The sequence below is a fragment of the Formica exsecta genome, unplaced genomic scaffold, assembly GCF_003651465.1.
Source record: "Formica exsecta isolate Colony F162 unplaced genomic scaffold, ASM365146v1 scaffold191, whole genome shotgun sequence".
NCBI lineage: Eukaryota > Metazoa > Arthropoda > Insecta > Hymenoptera > Formicidae > Formica > Formica exsecta.
In genome coordinates this window covers 1,199,847-1,216,908 of record NW_021849211.1, presented here as the reverse complement: position 1 = coordinate 1,216,908, position 17,062 = coordinate 1,199,847, and the positions used below count along the sequence as shown (strand labels likewise).

The window sequence follows — 17,062 nt, the reverse complement described above, 5'->3', positions numbered from 1 at the left end:
TATTGATGTCCTAACATATATTCATAAAAGTAATGTTTAAAATAGATAATTAAAGTAGTTATAAATAAATAAATATATATATATATAAAATTAAATTGAAGTTAATAAAAATAATAGTGTTAAACTAAATATGTATATTTTAATTTATTAAAGTATTAATTAGAATGTATTATTGTATATTGATTTTTTAAAGTAACGTTAATTAAAACTAAATATTCGTACTTCATCACTTCGGATCGTTCGTGAATTTCAATGACAGTTACGTAAATTAGACCAAAGAGACAATCAACTTTTATAATCAAATAATGTTCGCTAAGTCTTTAACGATCTCTTAATTTTCTTGTTCTATATTCGTTAATTGAAGATGGTTGTTAAATCGTTTCTAGCTTCAACAATCCATTTAAAGATAGTAAATGGTCAAGTGGATTGTCAAACTAACAGTTTAGTAAAAGTTTTTGTAGAATTTGAAATTGGAAATAGATTTTGAATCGGAAGAAAAGGTCAAGAATGTGTCGAGCATCCCAGTTATTTTTGGAAATTCAGAGATAGATTTCGTAAAAATTTATTACAACGTGTACTAAATATAATTAATCGAGAAAAAAAAATTGTAGATTTATTAAAAATGTGCAAGATTTACGCCATAAATATTGAAAAAGAATTTATCCAATATTAAGATATTCGATTACAAAATAAATTCTACTTTTTGTAGTAAAATAATATTAATATATCGCATAATACGATTTATCGCATTTCGTACATAATGATAATAACATTATAAATAAAATATGTAAGTATACTCTTAGAGAAAATGGATATTTTCAATATTTTGTTTCTCTAATTAAATTAGTAATAAATTCCAATAATAAGTACGTTATATAATTGGCAAACATTTTTCCTCCATTGGATAATACTTCAAATTTCATAATGTTTGCAAAATGGTTATTGCATAAAAGGATTATTAATGTAATTATCATATTTAACAATAACACGCGCAAATAATATAGCTTATTTTTAAACGCGTAATACTTGAAATATAATCGTGCTATTTTTTATTTGTTAAAAATATTATTTGATATTGAATATATAATCCGAATGTAATCCGTGAGATATAATAGGTCACATATGAGGAATAAGTACAATACGTGCGTGTGTTTCATTAAAATTTCATTATTAATACGTGAGTACGCGCAATTATTACATATTGTTTCAATTATAAATAATTTTATGACGTTTTTTCTTTAGCGAGGAGCTGGCTATTTTTCGTGCATTTTATATCTATATAGTATTTTTAATGGAGACTTTCTGTTGCAAAGTTTGTATAATATCAAAGAACTTTAGCGAAGAAAAATATTTTTTAAAGATATTTAAGAATTTTAACGAAACTTTGTTCTCAATTGAATCTTGTCTTAATAAAAAATTTAACGTGAAACTTTATTGCCAAGACACTTGACGTTGAAAATTACAATTAGCAGATTGAAATTTAGCTCGCCTGGTTCTGCTTTGTTGATGGGATCGGCGTTGCTACGAAATTCTGACACGTATGTTTACATTTTCATTATTGCAAGAAGTCATTTGAGCAGTCAACACGCGCATGTTTGGACTAAAGCGTTCCAGCTTTCCCTTTGGTGTTTACATCTATCTACATTCAATATAGACTGAGGATATTGAAGATTATGTTGCCATACATGTGTATGATTAGTTCAGATTAGACTCGACTGAATCGGTAATAGCTGCGTAGAGTATTACATATCACACCAGTTCGCCTTCGAGTTCGCATTCATGTATATTGCAAACGATGAATAAAGAGACAAGAGGAAATTGTGTTCGAACGTTACGTTCTCAGTAATCTCAGCGCTGTATGTTATCCGACACAGCGTACTAAAATAGTGGGCGAACAGTTAGCTATATATTGGCGCAATATCGGTTCTCTGCTATCGATAGAGTATTTATAATGGGCTTACAAGACGATATCTCTCGGCGTCATTACGAGAATAATATCGTGGTATTATAAACACAAAGTATGTATCAATTATCCGTGATCGTTGGTACGGAGGGTTTTAATGACAAAGAAATTTTTTCAAGAGTATATTATTGAAGCGCACTTAAAGAAGATATTAAAGATGTAAAATGTATATATTAAAGATAAATTTTACTGCGTTGATTTTGCATTACAAGAATTTAATAGATAAGAAAAATCCATTGATAAGATTTAATGAAAACTGAAAAATTGGATATAAGCGACACAAGCAGTAAAAGAAATAGAATGAATAAAATAAGAATAAATTTGCAAAAATGGTACTGTAAATACTATAAATATTGTAAATGTATTGCTGTATTGTTTTAATAGCAAAAATAATTAATTCAATTAATTACTAAAAATCCCTAATAAGAAATGTTTAGAATATTTTTGATTTTTAAGCTCAATTAAATATTTTAAATAAGATCTTAATTAACATACAATTGAATTATCATTTCACATATTAATCTTTTGTTAAATTAGTAAGAAAAATAGCTTATACATGAATATTTTTATTTTTTATTAAGTATATATTATTTTGTGTTACATCGTGTTTTTTCTGGAAGATAATCTCTTTCCTGCCACTTCTTATTGATATTTATCTTGCTCGGTCGACGAAAACGTGGTTGTTCGTTACTCGCGTTGACTTTAATACACGAGCGTCAAAGTGCGAACGGTCGAACGAGCAGGAGAATGAATTGGCGAAGGTCCGTAAGTAGGTGTCGCAAGTTTGTCCCGCGCTTCGGTATTGCCAAAGTTTAACTCGCTTCGGAAACAGCCGAAACTTTTCCACCGGGGATTGATTCGCTTCCGGCACTCCGTACATATCGCGCTTTTCCGCGATTGTGTTCCATCTCGCGGAAACTCGTACGGTTTTCTCTCGATTTACACCGTGAATCGCTTTCCAAGGACAACAATGCCGTTTTGCGGCTTGTCCGTCCATGTGTCGTTGGTCCCGCGGGTTCATGCAGTTTCCCCGGACCAGTTACCGTCGTGTAACGTATGTGCAACGACTTCGTGAGCCACCATCGTAAACCGAATCGCGTCGGTCCGAGAATATTATACGGCGTCGACGTCGCGTCGAGTTTGTGCCGGTGACGTTTGGCGCATCGAATGGCTTCGCAAGATCGAGAAATTCGCTTTCGGTCGAGTGTCGACGCTAGATGGAATTTTTATGACCGAATGTGTTAAAAATATTATATCGCTCGCGCGCATCGTGGGGCAGCCAGTTTCCGTGTCAGCTCATTCGAAATGCATTGGACAATGCCTATGCGACTGCGTGCACTATGTATCTCGCAGTGATAAAACATACCGAAAATGCTATTTTATCGGTTGTGGAATATCGTAAGAGAAGTAACTCGAATAAATTGTCTTTTGTAATGTATTTCTCGCATGGTCGAATCTGAAAGAAGGAAAAATAGCGATCGTTCTGGAGTATCTCGTATACTTCGTAAAATTTTCATACATAAGCTAACAATGAATTAAGTTTTTTTTTTTTTTTGATATATAATACGATACATTTTAGCATATTATTAACAATTTTATTAAGAAATAGCACGAATAAGAATAATTTACCATTTTTATTTAAAAATGGAAAAATTTTAAAGTTGATTTAAGAATTATTTATAAAAAATACGCGATATATATAGTATGTCCGCAATACAAGTGTAATGAAGCCGTTGTAATTTTCGAAATACATAATTATACAGAATAGCCAATGTTGTCGGAAATTGCTGTGTTAAGCTACACTGCGTGTTCAGAAAGTATAAAGCGCTTTTAGATATACATTACATCGCCGTCGCGCTTATGCATATGCAGGATGATAATTTGACAACTCGAGATATTCCGCGCTATATATTCTCCACTATGAGATTACTGGCCTTTTAGTACATGAATATGTCGAAACTTCCCTTGTCGACCTTCCATGTACCAACTTCGAACAGTGTCGTAAATCGAAATATAGGCATCATGCGAAATTGTTATATGGAACGTTGCTAATGTCGTAATATTGTAGCAAAGATCAAGAAATGTCAATAGATTAAACGATGATAGAAAAAATTAAGTCGTACTAAATATGTACAGGATGGTCTACGTAAAGTATTACAAGCTGTTTTTTCGAAAATTATAAAAAATGATAAGAAAATTCTTTTTGAGAAAAGGCAATTCCTCTCATTTCTTAAAAGAATAGAGCCATATGTTTTTGTCTTACAATATAAATATGAATTTTATTAGCAAAGAAAACATTAATATTTTGATAAAAATGATAAATGATTAATAAAGATTTATATATATATCAATATGCAAGCTCAATATTTTTATCATGCGTTATTTTCAACTGCAATATTTATCATTTGCATTTTGATATTACTTATTATAATCTTCGTACTATCTATCTTATTCGAATCAAAGTTCGAGTCTTGGAATATAGATGTATTTTATGGTTCACACATATATCAAATTGACGAGGTTGCGCCGTGATATAGCGCGACAGATTATTACACCAATGGCACAGGTGTTGCTTCTGGTTGCTTGTCAACAGGTTTGCACATCGCCTGACTCTGTATGCGGTCAACATTACTAGTGAAGCATGTACATGAATATATGAAGCAATATGCCTCGGATACGGTTTTATTGAAAATAATTTTCATCCACTTACAGTTGATTACAATTTAATGTTAAGAGTAAATTGATTAAATTTTTATTAATTAATATAATTACCATATAAATAATTTTATAAAATTATTAAATAATTAAATTATAATATTATTATTAACTTTATATTAATAGTTTATATGTGCCCGCGTGTATACGTGTGTAAGAAAAAATTTATTTATCATTATTTATTCACTTAAGTGACAGTTTGGATATTTTGTAAGTAAACTCATTGTGTTCAGATAAAACTCTTCCGAGACTTTAGAATCTCGTAATTCTAAAGCGTAATTCTGTTTTGCTCTTATTGTTAGCAGTGACAAATTAGTGATAGAATTTTCAGAAAAGCTACAGGAGAGAGAAATGCAATTTAAAATGTTTCAGTAATGCAGCAGCCCCGTAAGCGAAAAGGTGACGTCGCGAAAAAGGATGGAGACAACCCCTTGCGGCTTGTACATGCACGGCAAATCTTAAATTCCGAGCCTACCGCGATAATCTCGTTCTCTCCACCCCGCTTTACTTCCGAATAACCGAGTGAATAACTAGCGTAATTGCCGGCGACCTAGTTGCAACCGACGCCGGTGGTTGCATTTCGAATACGACAGCTAGCGGGATAGAGAAGGCATGGTATATATACTGAAGGCTGAGGGCGATGTATAAAGGGCTCGCCGTTACATTCCGCGTCAAGATTACACTTCGCGATTTCGTATCGGGGGATTAATCATCCGCTCGCGCTTTAATTACGATCGCCGGTGTTTTACGCGCGGTGACGGGATACGCGCGAATAATCGCACAAAGTTACTTGTCTTGCAAATGATTGCCATGCAGAATATTATATATATTTATGTAAGTAACTCAGCGTTCAGAATTTCCCCCTGTGTATGTAGGAAATCTTTAATATATACAACAAGTGAAAGAGAGAGAGAGTATATAGTATTATATAGATTTATATAAATATTTTGTATAAATTTTTGTTAAAAAACGCATACTTTCCCTGATATTTGTAAAAATGTAAAAAATAACCGTGATTTTAGAGGTTTTTGGGCGCTAACTTTTTAAGAAAGCATTTTTCGACCCATGTATATGACAAAATGTGAATATATATTTTTGTAATATTTGTATATATGAGGCAGCTTTATTAAGCGTACATTCGTAATATAATAATGTATGCGCAATAAATTCTAAAAATAGTGCAATTGAATTCACTTTGCGAAGGGAAATCGTCTAATCTACGCCTCGTGTATATATACAGTCTTTCATGCATTAATACATTTGTGCGCCTTGTCGTGATTCTATCGCTCCATTGATCAACTTCAGCGGTTATAGTTGCCGACAACTCACGATAGAGACACGATCGATAACGAAAGGGCTTTGACCACCGTCGCACAAAGGTCTCGTGCGCACATAGGAAAGCCGTCAGCGTGTCTAAAGATCTATTTAGACGAAACGGGTTTTAATACGTTGCGGCAACCATTATTTCGAAACTCTTTCAAAACTGTTTTGAAAACCTTTTCGTAATCTGCTGATTTAGGGCAATGATTTTAGATAAATCACTAATTTTAAAAAAAATGATTTGCCTATTAGCGGAAATTTAATAAAAACTGAGATACGATCTTGATATCTCCATCTTTTCTCCAATTTAATAACTGAAATATAAAATTGGTCGATGTATCGTAGAGGGTTCGAAAATTTTGATATGTGCAATGTGACATATATGTATATTTGATACCCATTAAAATATATATAGGAGTATATTTTAGAAGTGAAATTCTTGATAATAGGATCAATATTTTCTTGTACAATACAATACAATTGCACAGCACGTTATACAAAAGTTTTATATTATGTTTCACAATATGCCGTATTTTATGCATATTATATTTTTTATAACGCGCGCGTATAAAACTTATCGATATTGTAAAACATTGCATTTTATAAAAATATTTAAATGGAAAGTAGCGTCACATGTAATATGTATTACAACTTCGTGCGATAAAATCTCAATAACAGTTGTTATCCAAATAATATTCATGTCTGTTCGAGTTTTCAAGCTGAAATGTTTTGCTGGAAAGTTCAAGCGTTTTAACTGATCTGACGAATAATATTGTACGAATATAATTGAGTTTTCATCGAAATATCTGCTGTAATTCTAAATTGACGCTTAAAAAAAAATATGTGGATACATACTTTTTTTTATATATACAACTACATATCTTATATCTTATTTCACAGAATATTGGTAGTTTGCACGCGAACAATATTTTTATAGACTATCGCACAGTTTATATTTACAAAATATTCAGTGATCGAAAGGTAGATCGAATGAACTTTCTGATCTATCAATGGATACAGGTTTTGTATGAAATACATCACGCTTGTGTCAACTCGATATCATGTGATCAATCTTTGCTCTTTAATAATAAATTAGTATAGTAAATTAAATAGCAAATTAGTCAATAAACATAAAATATGAACTCAATTAATAATATTTCAAAAAATGGAAAATGACGGTAATTTATTTTAACTTGCATATCTTTTTTTTCTTCTCTTTTTATCTCCCTTTTTTCTTTTTCTTTTCTTTGCTTTGTTTTTTAAAATTTTATATAATTCCTTATTTTGTATTATTACAGATATATAGCGACTATTAATGATAATAATTTTCAAAATATACCAGTTTTACTTGGCTTCATTCAATATAAATTATTATTGTTTGGTAATAGCAGGGTCTTGAAAATAAATGTTTCTGTAGCAGTGATAAATATACCATATAGGTTGAAACGCACATGATATCGATGTAATCAAAACGCCGTGATGCCATTTCAAATTGCGCCACGATTAAAAAGTTATGACGGTGGGATTCAATATCGTTTCCTCTCGATTCTCTTACAATATATTCGCAATTAATGGGATATTAAATTCTCGGACGTTGGCTTGGCTTGCATGTCTCTTCTAGTAAAGCAGACACATGTTATTTGCACGCAAATGCAATCAATATTATTTAAGTTGCAGGCATTTGAATCTAAAGTCAATTTTAGACGACCTTAAAAAATTTAAAATAAAATTTTATTTATAATTTTATGTGTAAAATCCGAAATCATATTGATATAATTATATAGATAAATATACATATATTGCTGTAGTTTATTTTTGTATTAAAAAAATTATTAAATTAACAACTTATTTTGTTTAAAAAAATACTTTATGTGCTATTTTACAATATAATTTTGTAATATTGGAGGTTAATTCTTTTTTATCGCTATTTCTATGTTGCTAAAAATATAATTTGTATTAAAAATTTTGCAGTTATACAAATTTATATGTCAAAACTGTTCCGTTAAACTGGAATGTTCATGTTGCGGTTTCATTCCTAACCACCGCAAGTCCTATTATTGACTATAGCTGCTAGGAAAGAAACTACTACGTGCTCCGCAGTAATTAACTCCTATTAGTTTGTCTGTGCAAAAAGCACATTGCGCGGTGGCAGTTAGTTAGAGGTAATTTGCTAATCTAATTGACAGCAACTTTATCATTTTATCATGAAATAATTAAGACAGATCTTTTCAATTTATCAAGTAAAAATGTATCCAAAAAATGTGGAATGGCAGCTTTATTAAGCGTACATTCGTAATATAATAATGTATGCGCAATAAATTCTAAAAATAGTGCAATTGAATTCACTTTGCGAAGGGAAATCGTCTAATCTACGCCTCGTGTATATATACAGTCTTTCATGCATTAATACATTTGTGCGCCTTGTCGTGATTCTATCGCTCCATTGATCAACTTCAGCGGTTATAGTTGCCGACAACTCACGATAGAGACACGATCGATAACGAAAGGGCTTTGACCACCGTCGCACAAAGGTCTCGTGCGCACATAGGAAAGCCGTCAGCGTGTCTAAAGATCTATTTAGACGAAACGGGTTTTAATACGTTACGGCAACCATTATTTCGAAACTCTTTCAAAACTGTTTTGAAAACCTTTTCGTAATCTGCTGATTTAGGGCAATGATTTTAGATAAATCACTAATTTTAAAAAAAATGATTTGCCTATTAGCGGAAATTTAATAAAAACTGAGATACGATCTTGATATCTCCATCTTTTCTCCAATTTAATAACTGAAATATAAAATTGGTCGATGTATCGTAGAGGGTTCGAAAATTTTGATATGTGCAATGTGACATATATGTATATTTGATACCCATTAAAATATATATAGGAGTATATTTTAGAAGTGAAATTCTTGATAATAGGATCAATATTTTCTTGTACAATACAATACAATTGCACAGCACGTTATACAAAAGTTTTATATTATGTTTCACAATATGCCGTATTTTATGCATATTATATTTTTTATAACGCGCGCGTATAAAACTTATCGATATTGTAAAACATTGCATTTTATAAAAATATTTAAATGGAAAGTAGCGTCACATGTAATATGTATTACAACTTCGTGCGATAAAATCTCAATAACAGTTGTTATCCAAATAATATTCATGTCTGTTCGAGTTTTCAAGCTGAAATGTTTTGCTGGAAAGTTCAAGCGTTTTAACTGATCTGACGAATAATATTGTACGAATATAATTGAGTTTTCATCGAAATATCTGCTGTAATTCTAAATTGACGCTTAAAAAAAAATATGTGGATACATACTTTTTTTTATATATACAACTACATATCTTATATCTTATTTCACAGAATATTGGTAGTTTGCACGCGAACAATATTTTTATAGACTATCGCACAGTTTATATTTACAAAATATTCAGTGATCGAAAGGTAGATCGAATGAACTTTCTGATCTATCAATGGATACAGGTTTTGTATGAAATACATCACGCTTGTGTCAACTCGATATCATGTGATCAATCTTTGCTCTTTAATAATAAATTAGTATAGTAAATTAAATAGCAAATTAGTCAATAAACATAAAATATGAACTCAATTAATAATATTTCAAAAAATGGAAAATGACGGTAATTTATTTTAACTTGCATATCTTTTTTTTCTTCTCTTTTTATCTCCCTTTTTTCTTTTTCTTTTCTTTGCTTTGTTTTTTAAAATTTTATATAATTCCTTATTTTGTATTATTACAGATATATAGCGACTATTAATGATAATAATTTTCAAAATATACCAGTTTTACTTGGCTTCATTCAATATAAATTATTATTGTTTGGTAATAGCAGGGTCTTGAAAATAAATGTTTCTGTAGCAGTGATAAATATACCATATAGGTTGAAACGCACATGATATCGATGTAATCAAAACGCCGTGATGCCATTTCAAATTGCGCCACGATTAAAAAGTTATGACGGTGGGATTCAATATCGTTTCCTCTCGATTCTCTTACAATATATTCGCAATTAATGGGATATTAAATTCTCGGACGTTGGCTTGGCTTGCATGTCTCTTCTAGTAAAGCAGACACATGTTATTTGCACGCAAATGCAATCAATATTATTTAAGTTGCAGGCATTTGAATCTAAAGTCAATTTTAGACGACCTTAAAAAATTTAAAATAAAATTTTATTTATAATTTTATGTGTAAAATCCGAAATCATATTGATATAATTATATAGATAAATATACATATATTGCTGTAGTTTATTTTTGTATTAAAAAAATTATTAAATTAACAACTTATTTTGTTTAAAAAAATACTTTATGTGCTATTTTACAATATAATTTTGTAATATTGGAGGTTAATTCTTTTTTATCGCTATTTCTATGTTGCTAAAAATATAATTTGTATTAAAAATTTTGCAGTTATACAAATTTATATGTCAAAACTGTTCCGTTAAACTGGAATGTTCATGTTGCGGTTTCATTCCTAACCACCGCAAGTCCTATTATTGACTATAGCTGCTAGGAAAGAAACTACTACGTGCTCCGCAGTAATTAACTCCTATTAGTTTGTCTGTGCAAAAAGCACATTGCGCGGTGGCAGTTAGTTAGAGGTAATTTGCTAATCTAATTGACAGCAACTTTATCATTTTATCATGAAATAATTAAGACAGATCTTTTCAATTTATCAAGTAAAAAAAAATGTATCCAAAAAATGTGGAATATAAATAAAATATTAATTAAAAGACTCTACAATAAAAACGTTTTAGAATTATTGTTTATTAAATATTCCTTAAATTCTAATTTATTGTTTAAAAGAATTATGTTCCATTAATAATTTTTTTATCTTGATTTTGTATTCTTAACAGAGATTTTAAGACGGCAATTTTCGGATTTTAATGATAAAGTTGCAAACAATAAAATTTGAAAAATAAAGGGACAATTTTATTTTCTAATGTTTTTTGGTGGATTAGTTTAATTGTAATTTGCTATAAGTACCACTTCTTTTGAGTAGGATGGTAGATAATGGCGGGATATATTCGGTTCTGTAGGGCTGATTGTGCAAATTAAGTTTGCTCGTCATTACGGCACTCACTGTGTACTTCAGTTAAGCAACACCGACAGTTTCGTTTACTTGTGCACATTTCCGTTGCTTTCAGCTTCCATCTTGTCAGAAACGATGTTTTCTTTACAGTTCGTTGGTTTTCTTCTCTTGTTTTGTGATGTTACGGTTTTATTAGAGGCAATATAAGATAACTTGATAGACATAGTTGTCGATAGACGTTAAATCATACTAAAAATTATTTTTTCAAAAACATTATTAATGAATACGATAGTTTATTTAGACGAACATAAAATGTTATTAATTTCAAAACTCAAGTCTATAAAATTTGTTTATATATTTCATAAAATATAATTCTGTTTTTGAATGTTTGAATATTTTTCATTTTTCTTTCACACGCTTATTTATTGAAGTGCATTGATTGCAGTAATTTATTGAAAATGGGAATAGAAAAATGTAAAAAATATCAAAATATCTCTTTATAAAATAAGTAATTGTATAAACAAATTTTTGCTGGATTAAGAGAGAGAAGAAAAGCGTGCGTTGATGCAATACGCAGACTGCATAATCCGCACGTGTATAATTGCAGGTGCACGTGTAATATATGTATAATTGTAAGGAAACAAGTCAAGAACCCGACGAGGTCCTATGACCTACTAAAGAATGAACGTTTTCCTGGAATATACCCTGCACGGAGCTTTACGATTTAGATGTCGACGTTTGAAATGAGGCGCACGTTGCGCCGGAATTTTGCAGTTCTACCGCAATCGTTTCTCCCGACTATTTTCCCTTTCCCTCCTTCCTCCCCGCGCGTATCATATTTGCGGGATGCAATAAATTGCGTTAGCCCCTCTCGTATTTCTTCTCACGATTGCTGTAGCGCCATGCATTATCATGGTAAGGACCAGGTCTGGCTATATCTTGTTGGAATCTCGAATGATCCCGACGCGTGCAAGGTAAAGCCTTTCTTGTAGTATCGGGGATCGATTTGTTCGGGATACTTGATAGCATGGAATTTCTTATCGTCCAATGAAAGGCGCGGAATGTTAACTTTATAGTGAGTTACAAAAAGGAGACGTGGAACGTTTGAGTTTAAAAAGTTCTTTTACCTATCAACGAGAAATTTATTAAAAATATAATTTTTGGAGAACTATGGTTTATTCGAAATTAAATAAAAATTTTATATTCGATTACCATATTTATGAGATACCATATTTAGGAGATTATAATATTCGACATATAATGTTTCATTATTTTTACATTGACACGTTTCAATAATTATTATTACAATTATTGTTTTACGATATTCAATTATTAAGATGTCATAGTAAATATGTTTATAGCAAGCTATTCGATTAATAGCATCTTGTCATCTCGTCGGTTAAATGACCTCGCTAAGTTCTAACATTTATATTTCCATTTTATATAGAAGCATTAAGATTTACACATCATAAATTAACTACTAACATCTTGCAGTTAAAAGCGTTTGCTTTCATCGCGGTTTTCATACATACAGTATATTCCTGAAAATGGGCTAAGTCAAGCTAAAGTTTCGTCCTAGATACGCGTATGGTGATAAATCTGTGTTAACGTAAGCGAGACAATGTAATATAGCGTGTACAGTGCCACTACATGTTATTCAGAATTTCTGCTTTTATTTGCTCCATTTGTGAATTGTGGTTTGTATAAAGAAAAACAAAATATATTGGTACTGATATACGCAGTTAAATATTTATATATAGATGTATTTCCAAAATTTTTATTTTATGGTCTCATGGATTTTTGAATATAAAGAAGGGGAGAGATGGGAGGAAAGCATAGAAATAAAAACTTGTGATAAATTAATAAGATTTATCATTCAGCTAGCTTTAACACTTCCACATGCAAGTTAACATATTTTTTTAAAATTTATACGAGTAAATTTTATGACAATATTTTTCAATCTTTTATTTAACATCATATGATATTTCTCTAAATGTACTTAAAGAAGTAAATAAATTTGTTAAGAAAGTAATAATTTTTTAAAAAATATCTCTCTTTTACGATCATTATTTTCTTCGTTTATATTTCATATTCCGCTAGATCTTTCAATTATGTGTGTCATATCTAATTAATTTGCAATTATTATAACAATTTTTTAACACATTATTCAGGCTATTCAAGAGAAAGATAGTTTTATATTAAATATATATTTTATTTAGATTAAAATATATAGATTAGATGAACTAAAAATGTGTTATATTAGCCAGGTCAAGATATGAATTTATTTGAGGGAAACAAAAGTATGCGGAAAAATGATAGCTCCGACTTTCTCATCATGAATACAAACGAGCCAATAGTCGATCGGGCTGAGTCTACTGATTGAGAAAGTTAGTCGTAGCCGTGTGTCTTTTCTTTGGATAGAAATGAGCGACTATTTCTGGACGTAAATCTTTTATCATGTTCTTCTTAACTATTAGTTATTTTCTTTTATAACTTTTATAATTTGTCACTGCTCATTGCTCACATTTTCCGATACTTGTCGCGATCGCATTCAGAAAAGGAATTTGACGGAGCGTCTCGCACACTACTACATTACTGTTCAAGTGTCGCCGTAAAATAATAATGACAAGGCCGTAACACGTAAACAACAGAGTGCTATATGCCGCCAAGGCCGAATATGTTATTGATTGTTATTTTGCTGCCAAAACTTTTTATTTACTATGAGCTTATCGTTGTGTTAATTACTTCGGGTTTACGATTTATTATTATATAATATATTTTATATGCATTTAAAGAAGAGTTACTTATATCCACTTAAAATATTTTACATTATATTTGCTATTTGGCTTTAATTTGTACGCAAGTTAATATTGGACTTAACATGCTTTTTTTAAGAGTGAATGTATGGTATTGTTCTTGTTTATTGATGCTGAGCTTATTTAATTTAATAAACTAATAATATTGCGATATCATTGCTAGATAAAAATTTACGTCTCAACAACTTGCGAGATAAATGCAAGGTGTAAGTGAATGTATGGTATTGTTCTTGTTTATTGATGCTGAGCTTATTTAATTTAATAAACTAATAATATTGCGATATCATTGCTAGATAAAAATTTACATCTCAACAACTTGCGAGATAAATGCGAGGTGTATGCATTGCAATTTGCTGCATCTTTCGATCTCGACCGTAAGATTTTCAATCCGTGCTACGCGAACGAGGGCGCTCGTTAATCACGGTAATTTGTTTAACATGTCAATTAATTATCGACTCTAGTCAACCAGATGCGCAATTTTCAAAGAGCGCCACTGAAAGCGAGAGAGATTCGTATTTCAGGACGCAGCGCTCCGCTTTTTATCCCGACGTCATTGCATTTTCCGGCGAACGGAACATTGAAGAAGAGCCTCACTTACCGATCGGGTGTATCAATGACGCCAGTAGCGGCAGGATCAATAGGAACGGGGCCATGACGGCTTCGATTCAAACGTCCATCTCGCGTTCATTCACGAGGCAGATCTGTAACAGAAAAAAAGCGCATGCAACCGTATTAATAGTTCGCTCCTCGAAAGCAGTGAATGCACCGCAATAGGCTCTTCATGTCGCTGAGACTGGCGTTCATTATTTCGATAATCGATCAAGTATCGCGTCGGATACGAATGAATCAATTCATCCGCTCCCGTTTCATGCACCACCATCTGCCTTTCATCTTCTATCCTCTTTACTATCCAATGCATTTATTGCATTTTTATTGTGCCACTTTTGTAGAAAATAAAGCTCTGATTTAGTTGCAAATAAATTATCTTTCATTTTCAGCAAGATTGATACTTTAATACAAAATGATATATTATTACAGTTTCAATTTTTTTTATATGTTATTTTATTTATATACACAATAGTATTTATATACAAATTTATATTTAGTATAACAGTCGTATCAGCAATTAAATATACAGTATGCAATAATATAAATTGTATATAAACTTACTTATAAATTTATAAACTTTATATCCTAATATCTTTATATGGTATTGGCGTGTATTTTACATTTTATAGTACAGTTGTCGGTATAACATAATAACTTAATGTTACAGTCTATAACTGCGATTATAAATATGGTAATATCGACGAGATACTGTTAAAAGACTTGTAGCTCTTTTTCTTTCCCTCTCTTTCTCTCTCTGTGGCTATTTCATATCAAATAATAATACAATATTTATGTTCTACATACAATTAATATTTTTAAAAATTTTATACTTTTTTGTTTTTTTTTTTAATTATATTTAATGTCTGTCAAATGTTTGCAACTTACTAATTGTCCCGATATTTCGTATATATATATACTTGCTTTGATCTATTGTTTTTTTTTTCTAATCACAATATTTGCTGATAAGACATTTGCGCACGATGAAGCTCTCAAGCTATGCAAACTCTCATAAAACTAGCGATTTTTAAGTATCTCCTCGGTAATAATGGAGAACGACGGAAGCTTACTCGCAACACGCTCAACTTTCCTGCACTCGAAGCAGCAGAGAGCTGTCTAATGTGGATCATGTTCGTCGTTATTAGCTCAAACGAGAACGGAGAATGAGGGTTATTGCGGAAGAGAGAACAAAAGGTGGATAAGGAGTATAATGGAAAACTAAGGGGTTTTCAACGAGCCTCGCTTATGGCCCTCTAAGTCCCATCATATTCGTAGACTAAGCATTCCTTTGCCGAAATTATGGTCAATATATGCCACTGCGATATCGGCTGCAATTACGATTAGTGATGGAATCAATTTAATATATAACACTGATTTTTATTTAATTCACTTATCAAACGTTTATTTAGGAAAATCACATTGATATCAAAATATAGAGTACTTGATTTCGAAATTTGATGCTGCTATATATTAGAGCGTTTACTAATTGATACTGATCATGAAATATAATATGTATCGATAGTATCAACAGTACTATCAAATGTTTCAAAGCAATAATAAAATAAAGACCTCTGAAAACGTCGTTAATAGAAAAAAATTGCATATTATTCGTAATAATAAAATATATTAACAAAATTATCGATCAAAGGTTCAGGATAATCGATCCTTTTCTTCATTTTAATTAATAGATGAATAAAGCCCAACTATGTATTAGTGTTATATAATTAAAATTATAAATTAATAAAAAATGTAAATTATAAGTTAATAAAAAATGTAAGTTATAAGTTAATAAAAAATGTTAATAAATGGCATGTGAATAATATGTTTATCAATATTTTCGGATTTTTTGATTTTTTTTTCTAAAAGATAATAGATTTTAAAAAATATGTTCACCTTAATAACTTGCTGAAAAATATCGATATTGTACATAAAGTATCGAGTTGAGCAAAATATCAATTTGTTTTAAATAAATTATGCAAATTTTTGATCCGTTTAGTGTATCTCATCTTTGTTACTAATTATATCTTGTAACCTGTGCAAAACTATTCGTATCGATGGTCGCGTAATACTATCCCACTAACAGATATAGCTGCGACAAATGCATTCCTGTGTCACGGACGTTGATCGACATCGACGATGTATCGACAATGTTAATCTATTTCGCCAAAGGGCTACGCCGTCTGTTCTCATGTTGCTTGTATCACACAGCGACAGTATTGGACTATAACTTAATTTCCATGGAAATGCCGTAGAAAGGTTTAATCAAGTTGCGAATTTTTAATGGACTTGCTTGCGTGATAATGAGACAGTTAAATTGGGGCTTACACATCCGAATGTTTAAATGCTACAGATGCTTGTAATTGCAAATACTTGTAATTTGTTTGAATGGTACAATCGGAAAAGATATACTTTTAAATGCAAAAATAAAAAAAATGTAAAAAAAATTTTTTGGTGGGTTTAATAATAAATTTGTAATAAATCTGCCAAATATACAAGTTTATAAAAATTGGATTTAATCATTTCTGAAACAATTAAAATTTGCTTACGAAAATTTATAAATTTTTTAAATTATAACTA

At 30.7% G+C, this 17,062-nt stretch overlaps 1 protein-coding gene across 1 annotated transcript in view; it reads right to left on the bottom strand.

Moving 5' to 3' along the window:
- Positions 1-17,062, bottom strand: part of LOC115233820 (zwei Ig domain protein zig-8-like) — a 116,278-nt gene that overhangs the window by 45,148 nt on the left and 54,068 nt on the right. Inside the window, exon 2 of the mRNA XM_029804422.1 lies at positions 14,478-14,580. Coding sequence (XP_029660282.1) covers positions 14,478-14,532 — 55 coding nt within the window. The 5' untranslated portion in view covers positions 14,533-14,580. The remainder of the gene's footprint in view (positions 1-14,477; positions 14,581-17,062) is intronic.